This window comes from Micrasema longulum, unplaced genomic scaffold (genome assembly GCF_059751315.1).
Source record: "Micrasema longulum isolate JH-2025_06_02 unplaced genomic scaffold, ASM5975131v1 h1tg002774l, whole genome shotgun sequence".
NCBI lineage: Eukaryota > Metazoa > Arthropoda > Insecta > Trichoptera > Brachycentridae > Micrasema > Micrasema longulum.
Window position 1 is genome coordinate 54,510 of NW_028279900.1, and position 15,529 is coordinate 70,038.

The following is a 15,529-nucleotide window of genomic DNA, read 5'->3' on the forward strand; positions in this document are numbered from 1 at the left end:
ACGAAGCTTAAAAATAGTATCATAATTGAAATAATGAAATCGCGGTTCGAACCATTGAGATTATTATTAATGAGGTTTATTTACTATTGAAAATATTAAGTCCCTTGGAATACTTGAAGTTATAATTTACCCATTTCCAAAGCAGTTAATTCAGTTCGGGGAATGAAACCACTCAAAAGTGGTTTGATTTCATCATACACTTGGGAAGTGGTTTTGCTAGTTAAATTAGTTGAGTTACACGACCATAATAATTTCGAATGCGGTCGTGAAAGGCTGTTGCTGGAGGTATTATAGGATTAATACTGTAAATTATTTAACATCTATTTCAACTTATTTAAACATATGTGTATCGCAATAGCTCGCATATGTAAATACGAAGTATTATTTATATTCAGATACTGATGTACTCTTTACCACACAAATAATTTAATAATCTACTAACATGTACAGTAAAATGAAGATTTGTTAACAAAAATAAAATCGCTTTGTTACGCAATCAACAAGTACACGTTAGAAAAATAGTATAAATACAACGCTTAATTTTCGCAATTATTAGTTTTGAATTATATTAAATTATGATATATAGCGCCTTACAATTAAAAAATCAAAAAACGTTATTTATGGCAAGAAATTCATTCTTAGTCATTTTGAAAATTGAAAAAAAAGAATCTAATTTTTTTTTAAAGTTTTACTAATTTCACCCCATAAAAAAACAGATTTTTATCGACTGAAAGAAGATATTTTTTTGGTAATAATTTTAAAATTATGAGCATTGTTGTATTGTAAAATTATTTTTTGACATTTTTCATAGAATTTGACCCGACACGTATATTTTATAAAAGCATATTATAATACAATAGTTATTTGGTATACTAATTAAATTGACTATGCACATTATAAATAGGTCCATCAAAACCTTGCTACAATGTGAAATGGCAAAATTTGCTAAGTGATATGTAGCTAATTTTACAGAAGAGCCAATTAGAGTTTCTTTTTATTAATTCATATCTTGAATTTTTTTCAATATGTAGGAATTCCAATATATCCCACTTCAATATAATAGGTTTATATGAGATTTTTGTACCAATAAAAAAAACTTAAATTGTCTTTTCTGTAAAGTTGCTACACGTCGCCAAGCAATTTTCGCTTTTCCAACGTCGAAATACAAATATAAAATAAAGAATTTGAATGAAAACCAGCAATTATAATAATGAAGTTCGACGTTTCTTTACAAAGCCTATAAGTTTGACATACATACATGTTATGATAATACTCGAATAAAGATTGCCAAAAACATATTTGGCTTTAAATAATAGTGAAAAGTTAAAAGTTATTCTAATCTGTCAATTTCGCAAGAATTATGGTTATAGATGGAGGGTGAATTTAGGTATATGTGAATTCTTTTATAATATATGATATGAAGAACAATACGATTACTTTTTAAAACACTAGAAAGATAATATAAAACTCTCACCTATTAGAACTTTTGTATTACGAATAGAAGCCAAGATCAAGAGTGAATAAATAAATCCAAGAAATATTTCTTTAAAGGGTAGATATAAATAATAATTGATTTATAGAGCGCTATTTTCATGTAAATTATTTCACGGGCGCTGTACGAACATTCCAATATGTCTTGCATCGGCTGAGCGCATGGACTATAGGGAAATATCACTTTTTTTAAAACATTTTTTAATTAATAAAAGTCTATGAAATACTGTACAGTAAAAAAAAGATTTTTTAAGCTAATTATTAGCAGCATAAAAAATATTTTTAAATTTGTAATTTTGAATTCCCGCAAAAACGGCCATTCCATTGGCCACGCCCCTAATACGTCACGATTCATGTTTATTTGTTTCTGGCCATTGGAATTTATTTGGAACATTATCACGAATCTTGGCGTCACAACAACCGAGGCCAAAGACGCCGCGTTTTTCTAGCAACGTATTTTTATTTAATTTATTTTTTACATTTATGTATGAAAACATTTCTCCACAATATCCATATTGATTTTGAAAATACAAATAATTATTTTAAATCCATTTCATATATCTTAATCGGTATTCGTAGTATGTGATATTTCCCTATTGGGAATTAAGTTCCCTTTTTACAGTTGTTGACAATTAAAATACACATAAAGATACGTTACCATTAATGTAGATGTAGAGTATCTTACCTTCTTGTGACCTTGCGAACCATGACCCGCTGTGTATTGGGAGCCAAGATGTTGTCGCCCAAGGTATGCGAGGTCATTCCAGGAATTCCGCCGGCCAGCATAGAATCACCGTACATCTAAGAAAATAAAACGTAAAGTTCATGCGACTCTCGTTGTATGGCATGCGGAAGTGTTAAGCGCACATTTAAAAGAGTCGCATCGGTTAATAAACAAAAACAACGCTGAGCACAAATAGAGACAGTTGTGAAATTCCCAGTGTTGAACATGAAAAGTCACTTTTAGAAGTACGTTAACGTTAAGTATTTTTGCCAGGTTGGTTAGCCCTGAATCACCAGTGTAACACCCGTGTATTTTAAATTATTTTCGTTTTTTTTAAACTTTCTGGGCAAACCAACTGTTAACAGTACTGCAAGTTTTCATTTAGTAAAACACTTAAAGATTTTTTTTAAAAAGCAAATTCGTAAACAATAGAGAGGTTTAAAATTTATATTTAAAGCCGTGACTTTGTGGTCATTCATTATTTCATTTAAATCAAATAAAAAATACCTTCACAAATACAAAGTACTACATGACAAGAAGACTTGACTTATTACTTGCATATGTAATAGATTTAATAGACAATGTTAAAATCATAAAAGAAATATTATTCATTACCAAATTATATCTTGATAAGGAAGTTTGTGTAACTTCGAAACCGATAGGTGATTAAATAAATTAGTACTAAGCGGTTAAAAACTAAGTATTTCAATGTTAATTTTATAGCAATTAATAGATCATTTGCATTTACCGACTGACATATGAAGGCTTATGAAAATCAATGTTCAAATAAAAGACTTGTTCTTTGGTGTTTTATTTCTAGGCAATGTTCTGTATAATCCTTTACAAGGCAATTCTTTTCAAAAATGTAATTAGTTTCTTTCTAAAATAGTCTGATTTTATATTCATCATAGTGACCGAAAGAAATATTTTATGTGACGGAAAGTAAGGTCGCGATGCAACAAGAATAACTATTATCATTGCATTATTTCAACTAAAGGAACAACTGCATGCAAACGGACGGAATGCAAGTTAAATAATTGAATACCCCTTTATGAACGTTAGGGTTTGATCCGTCGATATTGGTCTCCTTAACTGGGGTCCCCATAATCGGGGTGCGGAGGCTCTGCGGCAGAAGCTCTATCAGGTTGGTGGAGTGGGGCTGGTAACGAAGTATCAGTACGCACGTGGACACTAGCGTGTATGCCAGCAAAGTCCCTGGAACAATTATCCAGAAATGATTAAATTCCATATCGTCTTCTTATATTTGTTCAGAGGAAAGTAAAAATAGTTTTTACATCAGTAGCGAATTGTGGCGAAGATTTTTTAAAATATCAAGAAAAATAATCATGTTACACTGTAAGTACCTACGAATATACTAGTTTTATACACATACATATCTGTACCTTAAAGGATAAACCACGTTAGTCACATTTGAACTTTTGTTCAAGAAAGTGATTTAAGTATCAATTGAATGTTTGGAACTTTATGATTGTTTTGATAACTGCAAGAATTAGGTTCGGTGAACGGTGAATTCTTTGATTTAATATGCCAATTTGTTTATATTTCGGAAGTTAATGGACTCCCGTGCTTTATGCTCTAACACAATATAATAATCTAATAACATTAGTATGTGGACGAACACAAAGCAAAAATTATCTTACAGACGAAACAAAGTTGTCCATTTAAGTATACTTATTGTATTTTTTTCATAAAACCACATTTTATTATATATTTGATTGAAGAAACTGAAGATCTCCTATAATGGATAAGCAGATAGTAAAAAATAAAGAAACATGATTATTAATTATTTATATAAGAACATCACCACTCTTTTGTTGTAGCTCTAGAAGCAAAACAAAAAAGTACTTCCGGTCATTGTCCAAAACAAAAACGAATTATGCCAAATTTGATCATAAACTTCGTATAATGCTCAGGGTATCTAATATTTCGAAGATCGTACACAATACGTGATCTCGAATAGCTTTGAACTTTCTTTCTTTTGTTTTGTTAACCGCAGCCTGGCTACCTATATGGCTATATGGTCCGATAGCCAATCCTCCAGAATTCACCACTTTGTATTTTTACTGCTGTAACGGCAAATAATTTTTTGATTCCCAGAGCATTTAACAATGATTTTTTTTTAACGACTTTTAAAAAATCCATTGTGAAACAGAAACAGAAACAGAGTATATTTTGCTTTATTTTTCTCAACATTATTTTCAGTCAATAATAATTTTTTTTAGCATAAAAATTTATTTAACAGTTGTCATACGTCGGGCGCCAATACTTGTATGAAAATTAACCCTAAAATGGTTAGATCGTAAACAACGTAGTAGCATATTGTGCTGGACTTCCGTGTTTATGGAACTAAATTATGTTTAAATTGAAATTTCTTTAGAGCATAAACCTCGTTAAAAGAATATCCGTGGATTTTGCATTAAATAAAGCTGGACTTCAGTGGTTTTTTGACTAGTTAAATCGGTTAATTTATTGTTTATGAATGTCAATGTTTTATCAACTAACGTAATGATAAACAGTAAAGTTTTCTGCATATTCAACTCACAAGCACCAAAAAGTGAACTTTCATGGTTTATTCTTTAAGTTGCTTATATTATTAGAAGTCTTTACAGAAAACGCGAAAATATCATTTTTGATTATTTGCGGACTTACGAGTTTTACAAGTTAGGGTGAAGATATGCAATTATATGCAAAAACATAACTTTTTGAATTTGTCCAAATATTTGTAGACATAAGACTGGATTTTACCCCCTCGGGAGTCATTTAATGACAGGTCTTAAGTCCTGTAAATGCATAGACTATCATATTACCTTCTTTAAGGTATTTTCCATCCCTGCTGTAATTTGTTAACCTAAATATAAGTTATCTACCTGAAGGCAACCGCCGAATTAAAAAATATGTATTATAAATAATAGTATTATGTATGGTTCGTGATTTAGTATTTGGCTCGTTTGCTACCGTGTTCGTGGTCTCGTGTTCAATTCCCAGCAAGAGGACATGAAATATCCATTTTAAAATGTGTTTTAAGGTTACGTTGTATTCATGTTGAGTACAGATGCAGTTTTGAAGAGTTAAATGGGTAAAACTACATAACAGAGATTATTTCTCTATTTCGCGAGTACTGCCGTTTACAAATAATAGTGAAAAATAATGTTCTACATACCAATGCTCATCATCTCGACAAGAACTTCCAATCTGATAAACAAGGCGACAACTGCAGCTGCTAGTCCAGTACAGAAAGTGGCTAGTACGGGTGTGCCAGTTCCGGGGAAAATATGTGCCAACGTTCTAGGAAAATATATAAATAGATAACTTAGGTAATATATATATACAAACATATGAACAGATAGATGATTAACAATGTTTTAAGTATGTTTGTACGAATCCCAAATTTTTGTAGATAGTAAGTACATACTGGATTTTACCTTCTGGAGAGTTTCACTATTCACAATTGAATGGTAAATATAAAATGCTGCAACAGTTTGGTTTTTTCAATTGTAAATTGAACGAGTTTATCCGATAATGCATTCTCGAACCCGTGATTCTCCATTCACAAAACCAATTGCCACCGGCTAAGTTACATCGCTAGAGTATGACAGGATCACTAGACTCAAAGTTTACTACATAAAATGCAGAAATATATCAGAGAGTTTTAAAAAAAAATAAAAAAATCACTAGAATTTATGTATTCATTTATTTTAATTTAAGTTTACTATCTGATACCAGATTAATTTAAAACGCCGATTAAACTAATTTTATTTTGAAATGTTCTAAGTTTACTAACTGAATCAATTTATAACGCCAATTGAACTATTCTTAGTTAAAAATATTCCAAAATAATTGATTTGACCGAAATCATGCAAATAAAAAGTATGGCGAAGCGTGGACTTTGTTATTCAGAAAATGGTGGTCTTGACTGGTTTCTTCAATAGTCTGGAGTATTCCATTTGAAGTCCTAGTCATCTCTGGTTGGGCTTGTCATCAGATTCAGTGATTAAGGCTTCCGTTCCCAGCCATGACCTCATCGACAGAAAGTTCTCGAAATACACCCACGTGACAGTTTCTTAATTCATTTAATTGTCCATTTGACAAAATCCATTTGTTGCCTTTTTTATAATGTGCAATGATAAATTAATGGATTAGATTGAAATCCGGATTTCTGAACTATTAGAACTGAATCAATCTGACTACAAAAACGCGGTGCTGGCGAAGTGATTTTTTTTACATGGAAAATAGGCACTAAAAAAATATAAATGGTTTGTTAAAATATATGAAAAAAGACCAATCAAGGTAGCCCCTTCTAAGAAAATGGTAACCGCTTCCGATCACATTGCGTTATGGAAGAAGGCTAAGAAAAGAACCGCATCGGTAGATGCGTTCGCCACATACGAAATCACAAAGATTGGTTGCAATATTATCTGTGACGAATAGCAAATGTAACCCGTTACAATACCGTGTACCCACAGTCAATCCAACGAATAACACGTCGTAAGCCGTTAGTTTCTAGACTTTTTTCTTTCCTACACATAAATGAAAAGTAATTACTAACAAACTAGTCAATGACAGGCCATTTACTGTTAATGCATAGATTTATGTATTGCACCGAACTAATTCCTATGCATAGATACGGTATGTCAACTAGCCCCGTTATTCGCGGCACATTTGCAATGTTGTCAAAATTGCTTATTTCGAACTAAGGTTAGGTTGTTCAAACCTAACGCAACTATTCTCTCTCAATAAATCCGTTGACGCAGGAGAACAAAATTTGGAGAGCTGATCTCCTAAATCCTGACCGCAACCTGGGCATCTCAAATTAAGAGATGTTAGCCCAAATCAACCTGTAAGGCGTCAAGTTTTGACGTAAGTCCTCGGTATTTTATATTTTTGCTATCGCGCGAGCTCCAAGATTGATTGTTCTTATATTTTGTGTAAATTTTATTTAAACGGGCCCTATTTGACCACGTGAAAATCTAACCCCAACATTTTACCTAATATTGTATGATAAACTCTTCGATATTTTTACATTTAGAATATAAAACCATTTATCGCTCTATTTGACAAAATTGACAGGTAAAAATAATTCAAAGATGGTGTCAAATATTTCGCGAGAATTTCCATAAACAACCACAGGTGACCATTTCCGTTCAATATTTCACACATTTTCCAAGGCAAATCCATAAAACTAATAACGACCCAGGAAAAGTAGAAGAAGTCATCTACAGGATTAGAAAGCATAAGTTAATTCTAGTAATATTTTTTGAAAAATAAATTTTTATGAATTGTTGAATTCATAAAATACCCACATTAGAAGAACTAAAATTCTGATTTTATTTTAGTGTCTATCAGCACGTTATTCATTTATAAAAGACATTTTATTTGGTAAATTTAAATAATAAAAGAATCTTTGTTATTCACTGATCTTTGAAGATCAGATAAGATTACTGATCCTTGTGATTCACCGATCAGAAATAGTGATATTTCAATCTTAATGACTTAAATGTAAATAAAACAGGGCAGGCGCCTTATAGTCCGCCAGAAGAGAAAATTTTCAATTGTCTGGGACAAATTTGGTATTTATGGGTATATTTATAGAAGGGAAGCCTTTATACGGTTGATACTTACCCAGCTGGCAATCCATACCATGTAGGTGATCTTAATAACATCTAAATGCATAGAGAAGGCCAGTACTATGTGTTACAGTTTTTCTTTTTTGAAGAAGCTTCATAAAAATGAAAACTGATAATGACACCCGGTAAAAAACTCAATTCTGTTAATTTTTTTTTTAATAAATCGATCATGAAAAGTTAAGGTGAAAAAGTTTACCTGAAGATAAGTCCATCTTGTGCCATGGCATAGACGATTCTCGGCATCGGGAACATGGATCCAAACATGGACACAGACAATCCAGCCACCGCTCCAATGGCCACAATATACTTGCACTTATAAGCACCCACTTGACCAAACATTTCTACAAGTGCGGAATCCTGGTCCACTTGATCATAAGGCACTAAAATGCATCACAAAAAATATTTGGTGACTGTAATTAATATAAATATTTATTATTTTATATATATTCACATTATTGAAAAATCTTCGTTTAGTGTTATTCATAATTGTTTTAATTTTTTAATTATTTTTTTTATTAATATGTGTTGCTTTCTTACTTTTTTTCTCTCTTTTTTTACTGGTTCAAAATATTTCTATCACCAAATATTTAATTTTTCAAGTATTTTTATAACTAGTAATATTATTTTTAAATCGTGTATCTTTTTTTTCTATTTTGACTCCTTAATTTGCAAATAACTGTTTAGTAATAATTTCTTTTAAATACTATATTTTACTTATTTCACTTACATGTATGTATTTTATTATATGCAACTTACATGTAAAAGGCACTAAGTGCCGTTTATTTCAATAAAATAAAAATAAAATGAATAAAATAAAATATATATAATAAGAAATCACATAAATTCACACATGCAAATATTGAGACTTTCTGTTTTTTAATAAAAAGGAATATTCCGTTTTTAGGGTTTCCACAAATATAAGTATTTCTGGGGCATTTACTATTAGTCGAGAAAACCTAACTGTGTAAGGAAATTAAAAAATGTTTTAATAGTGGTATGAAAATGGTATGAAACGTATTGTCAAACTATTAGTTAGGTTGAATCATTGAATTTGTAATACAAAAAGTAAAATGTACATCATCAAAACTGCATAAAAGAAAATAAACTGCACATGCAAATATCTTTCACTGTGGCTTTAACTTCTCAATAAGAAAAAGTCAAAAATATCAGTTTCAGAGAAAGTCTTATTAGTTTTCTGTTGTTTTCAAAGTTAGTTTGTAGTTTCAATCGATTCCTGGTCTGAAAATATGCTTACAAAAACTTTTTGTGAAACACACGAGTAATATCAAGATCTTTTGGAAAAGTATATAAATAGTAATGTTACTTTTAAAAACTCTTGTTTTCAACATTGAACCTAGATAAAATAGCACATATGTCGTTAAAGTTTATGAATTTACTACTGTTACTTGTATTTTCGATTAACTGTTGTAAAAAGACAATAACAAATTAATGTAGTTTTTAAAATTATTTTGATTATGCACTTAATTAATGCACCTTTTATAGGCAAAGCAACGAACGACAAAGCTAATTTTTTAAAGTGTATTTGAATAGAAAATAAATCGGATTACATTCACAAATATTGTAAGTTATCTTCTGGGTATTATTAAATTGTTAAAATATAAAAACTGTTGTATTTAGAAATTTCATAACTAATTCATATACACAAAAAAGTTCATGATTCGGGTTTGTAATACCTAGGTATATATTATAAAATATTTTTTGAACCACATGCGTATTTAGAAATCTTACCTAATATTAATTTTCAAAAACATTTCTGTAAATTAAATACGTTTATTGACACTTTGAGCACCGGCCGAATACACATAGAATTTACCCTGTGCCCGGCCCATTTTTGTAAAATATCATGCTTTGTGAAGGGTTTCTTAAAAGTGTCATAATTATGAAAACACTGAGTTAAATGAATTGAAACTTCTCATATTTATTTGAAATAATTTGATAAGTAATTTTTGTAAGATAGTTTTGCCAACATTGGCTTTTATGGAGAGCCACATTGCGCATTGAAATATACAGCACATATACACATATATATTGCACATATACATTGCACACATACAGGGTCTCACTCCTTTTTTTGTGCTTTGTATCCCGGAGCCGTGTAAACACGTGATTATAATGTAATAACCACGCGTTGTGTGCTGGTCCCGTGTTTTCGCGTAGTTTACAGCAAAAAGTACTAATAAAAGTCACTATGGTCCTTGAAATATAGCTTGATTGAATGACAGCTGTCAAACTAATTTCATCAGTGATGGGAAATTACTGATCACTGATCAAATCGATTTTATTAGTTATTTCATGAAATCATAAAACTCTGTTTCCGAAAATTGATATAAAAAACGAAAAAACAAGCGTATTATAGTGTGTTTAACACAATTGTTCACCAAAAAATGAGACATTTAAACTTTTTTCATGAACAACATCAAACGAATAATTTTTTTATTCGATCAATTTACATTGATAAATTTGTCCATCTCTTACGTTTTTGCAAAATGATGTAACCTTGTAAGAACGTCGTTAATAATTAGGTTTATTTTAGTTTTAAAGCTGATTGTATATATAATGTTGATTTATGTTTCAATCATTGTAATAAAAAAAAAATGAACACGCCAGATACAAATGATTTTTCGTGTGCCAATATAAATAACTCCTCTGACGTTACTACAAAGTTATGTCGTCACTTTTTCTGACAACTGTCATTCTAATCATGTTACATTTTAAGGACTATAGATGTCAATAAAATTCACCTTTTTAGACAGTTGGTAAACCACGTGAAAACACGGGACCGAGACACAACGCGTGGTTGTATAATCACGTGTTTACACGGCTCCGGGATACAAAGTGTTAAGAACCTGTCGAAAACCGATAAATTTTTGCTGCGTATTTTGCAAAAAACATAATAAATTTACTCAATTGTTAGGTGAACTACTGATTTTTTGTCTACAATTTGCTCGTAGACATTGCTAAGAAATACTTACTTTCATAATATCTAATAACGTTGCAATATTATGACAATCCTATGAAAGTCGAAAAATTATCGAATATATTCATATACCTTTGAACGCATAAAGAGCAATAAATATTTTTGGTTTTATGTTTGCCAATTTTTAGTTCAAACATCAAAACCAGAATATAATCTATTAAAAGTCAATTTACTGATTAAGAAAAGTCTTTGTATTCTGTATTTTTTAAACCACAATGGGTCGAAAAGTCTAACCATAGTAGTGAATTATAGCGCAGAATACCTCGAATTAAACCCGAAGCCCCACACACAGGCCGGCAATGTTTACATAAAATATACTCGTACGTCTAATTTAAAAAAAGGTAATATTTGCATCATTGAAAACTATGTGTTGTTGGTAGGTTTTTCTGATAGTAAGAACCTATTTGTTTCAATTGTGTACGTTTAGTTTTGTGTTTATTATCATCATAATATAACAAACCCTTTTATGTTATTCTTGTACACCTAAATGCATTACTTTTATGTCTGTGCACATAAAGTTATCCATTGCCTTTTTTTGTCTTGTTGTTTCTATGTAATTTCATTGTTATTAGTATATATTCGTCCAAATTTAATTAATTAGTTCAAATATTTAATTCAAATAATTCGTAAAAATTAATTAGTTTAAATACATAATAACAAATGAACTGGGAGGTGTTATGTCGTCAGAGATTTTGAACAGAATTTGAAAGAGACAGATTGTGGACTCGTGTAGAGGCGATAAAAAAATGCAATTATTTTTAATTAGTTATTTTCCCAAAACAGCTAAAACAGCTTCACAAAATGATAAACTGTTACTGTAAGTAAAGTAAAATTAATTAAGATATTACAAATTCACAAAATAACTGCTTCGTGGTGGCCGCAGTTTTGTCCGCATTCCTCTAATCTGGTATTTTATAAAAAGTTTCTCATATCCTCATTTGTTTTTCACTATACGTAATAGTTTAATTTATTATTGTAAATCTGTTGCAACTTTCAGCAGCTGCTTGTACCAGATTTTTGGCCACGCTGTAATATAAGAAACTGTTTTACCGAACAGTGTTATTTGTAAAACGGTAACTGTTACTGCTACCTATTTTAAATAACCGAAACGCCCATCTCTAGTCTCGTATCACAGAAAAACAGAATAGCTGTTTTTATATTTTATAACACGGTTATTTACGACTGACTGAAAACTGACAGAAAATGATAATATTTTCATAAATCATAAGAATGCAATTGTTTAAAAAAATTATTTAATGTTAGATACGTAGGTATTGTAAAGTTGACCTTACCGATCAGAGTCAACATCATCGATGTTGTGACGTAAGCAACCAAAATTATCATTAGGCTTGTTACTATTGCCATAGGAATACTCCGTTTGGGGTTCGTTGCCTCTTCGCCAGTAGTGGCGATAATATCAAAGCCAATAAACGCATAGAAGCACGTGGCTGCTCCAGTAAATACCTAAAATATTACTTATTTTAGTCAACAACACATAAAAGCAAACAATAAATAAAAACAAATTGTGTAGTTTCTGCTGTACCTCTAAATATTTATAGATACTATTGGAAAATCGCATAACAACCAGAGTTCACATGCAATAATAATGTATCTTTACTAATTTTTTTTTTGTAAAATCCTCTTAAACGTTGGATTTTACTTTATATCATATAAGATCATGTATCGGGTAGGTAAAATTAATTTAATAATTCAAGTTACAATTTACTTATATCCATCATTCAAAGTAGAATATCTAATTAAAAGTGTAAGTCTTATTTACATTATGGTTCTAAAACGTGCCAGTATTACTTTCTTCTCAAATAAGTACTTATTTCATATTATTATTACCGTGATTAATCCATAAAACAGTTGTATCAAATATTTCGAAAACAAAGTTTTTGGAGTTAGGTACATTTTGATGTTGAAGTACTCAATTTTTACTATGAAAATTTCAATAGCGGAATCACATAATTGGCCTTTTTATATTGTGAAACATTAGTAGTATTATTATTTTTCATGTAGCTACGTAGCTCAATCTGTTAAATAAATAATATTTGGACTTACTCCACTCCAACCATACGGAAGGAATCCCTTGTGTTCAGTCCAGTTATCGCTACTGACGTAAAATAGCCCAGCGCCCATAATGAAGACCCAAACTGACAGGTTGATGACGTTAAGGACGTTATTGAAGATGAGTGACTTCTTTACTCCCGCTGCCATAAGAACTGTCATCAGGATGGTAATGACGCAAGCGATCAGGTCTGGCGGCCGGCCTGCAACCAAACACCTTTGCTTTACAAAAATTAACACAGAAGAATGTACGAAATATTCATGCTTAAACGTAGGCAGTATGGTGTATTAACATATTACAACAGAGATGAAGAACATTTAAGAGAAGATAATATAGAAGTCTAGGCATCTACAGGGCTTATGACCTGTCGATGGCTGGTTTAAGTGGCCACTTTACACACTGTGTAACATTCACCATTCTGCCCATATTAGAAAATCTATATTCCTTCAATTCTTTCATCTGTTGATGTTTCTGAAGTTACAGAGCTAAAACCTTTATTTATGCGGGTGAGATTCATCTAATTGAATTATTTCACCTACATACTGGGCAACGCCTGCATTCAATATAAAATTTAGCTTAAATTTTTTTTGTCTCATATCCGTGTTTTATATTTAAAATGCATACGCTAAAATACTCAATATATTATTTACCATGTATCTTTTAGTAAATGAAACAAATAATCATGAAAACAATGTTTTTAATAATAAATTAAAATATCACCTGTACTTGAGTTACGGTTTCTCTAATCATGTCATTAATCATACCTGGAAATAAGACCCGTTTCACACGGTGGTAAAAATCCACACGGCACAATAATATAGCCTAAGGGGAATAGATATTTATAGTACTTAAGATATGTTTTAAAATTGTATCTATTTATTTAAGCAAACGCAATAAGGTGACTAATCTCCACTTGATTTCATTTTCAGGGTTTTCACTTAAGAATAGCCCCTGAATAAAGTTGAAATAAATACAACACAATATAATAAATGTCATTCCCCGTAATTTTACCGTGCCGTGTGGATTTGGGCGATTCGTGTTAATTGGGCCTACGTGTTCAATAAACACAATTTTGTACCCTTCACAAATGTATATAGATAGAGCAAATGACTATGTATGCGTGACCTCAACTAAAGTTAATTTACCTTGTACCTACCTACCTAGAAGCACTCTTCGCAAAATAAACTCGGAGCGCGAGTTGACAAGCACAAAATTACCCCAGTACTCGAGTACAAGGATTTTCATTACCAGCTGATAATAAGGGATGGAAAAGTTTGAAGGAATCTATTGTTCAGTTTTGAGAATAGGAAGTTCGAAAATTTTCGGAAGAATAATTTTAGGTGAGCTATAGTTCGACTTTATAAGGAACGTAGAAATAACACAACGAACGCAGTGACGACTTCCGTTATGAGCGGAAGCGATGCGGTTAGCTGGGCCTCATACCGTCGATGCCTCCCAAGACCAATAGCCAAGCTCGTCCAATTTACGAGGCATCAGGTGCTTAGTCCTGAACATCCACTACAGACCGTTTGTCGGCAGTTCATGTGAGCATTTTAGACCTACGGGACCCGGACCTGGCGCGTAAGGACGCACTGGAAGCTATTTGAAGACACCATAATTATATGATGCTCCAATCACGGAGTGGACATGGAATGTACGATTTAAAGTAGGTTTTTTGATTTATGCGATGACCACTGAATTTTCGGTGTTTAACTCTAAAAATATTTATTTTTATCACCTTAAGAGGCGTTTTCGCATAATACTGAAAATCTTAATGCATTATTTATATTTTTTAAATTATTATTTTGTATTATTATTGGATATATATATTTGCACCAAAACATACCACAAGGCCCAATTACAGTGGTGAATTACAGCACAGAACACCAAGGCTTGATAAAAATCACATTTAATCTTTGTGTTCCTACCGGGAATCTAACCTGGAACCTTCGGTGTGAAGGTCAAACGTCTTAACCTCAACACCACGGAGACCGCCCACGATCATAAAATTTCTATAACTACAATCATAGTAATTATTTAAATAGCTGGTTGGCTGGAATATTAAGCTAAGCCAATAAACCCGCCAAAGAGCATATATTTTTGTACTTATTAAAGTTTAAAGTTTCTAAAAATATTTAGATGTGTCGATTTTTTCTAAACAAGCAGTGAGTTTTTTGCATTCCGCTGTTTTTATATACATATATGGGCGGGCATATTGCCTTAAGGCAATTTCTTCTTACCTACCCAAACCGTTCAGTTTGAGAAAATTACAAGTACTCGTGCATAGACATATTCTAGGTAATTTATGCAGAATCTTGTAATTTTATAAAAAAATTGAAACAAAAATAGTTTAAAATGTACGCTTTACTATGAAGAGAGGAGAGGAGAGGTTTGGAAGGAAAAAAGAAGGAGAAAGAAACAAACTCAAACATTAAGATAGTAACATTTTAATCCTGATTTAAATGCAAATAAAGAGGGGGCGTCTTTAACATTAGCGGGTAGATAAGTGTACAATCAAGCAGCTACTACTGTGAAAGAGGAGGCAAGAAAGTGAGAGTTGGTCATATTATTTTAGAATTACCAAAAATCTAGAAAAAATA

The 15,529-nt window shown here is 31.3% G+C and overlaps 1 protein-coding gene across 1 annotated transcript in view; it reads right to left on the bottom strand.

The window, feature by feature from the left end:
- LOC148271605 (solute carrier family 7 member 14) overlaps nucleotides 1-15,529 on the bottom strand; it is a gene marked incomplete at its 5' end in the record, with an annotated part of 126,007 nt that overhangs the window by 29,654 nt on the left and 80,824 nt on the right. The window contains 6 exons of the mRNA XM_088241181.1: nucleotides 2,177-2,292; nucleotides 3,261-3,430; nucleotides 5,397-5,521; nucleotides 8,057-8,240; nucleotides 12,151-12,322; nucleotides 12,923-13,131. Coding sequence (XP_088097307.1) covers nucleotides 2,177-2,292; nucleotides 3,261-3,430; nucleotides 5,397-5,521; nucleotides 8,057-8,240; nucleotides 12,151-12,322; nucleotides 12,923-13,131 — 976 coding nt within the window. The remainder of the gene's footprint in view (nucleotides 1-2,176; nucleotides 2,293-3,260; nucleotides 3,431-5,396; nucleotides 5,522-8,056; nucleotides 8,241-12,150; nucleotides 12,323-12,922; nucleotides 13,132-15,529) is intronic.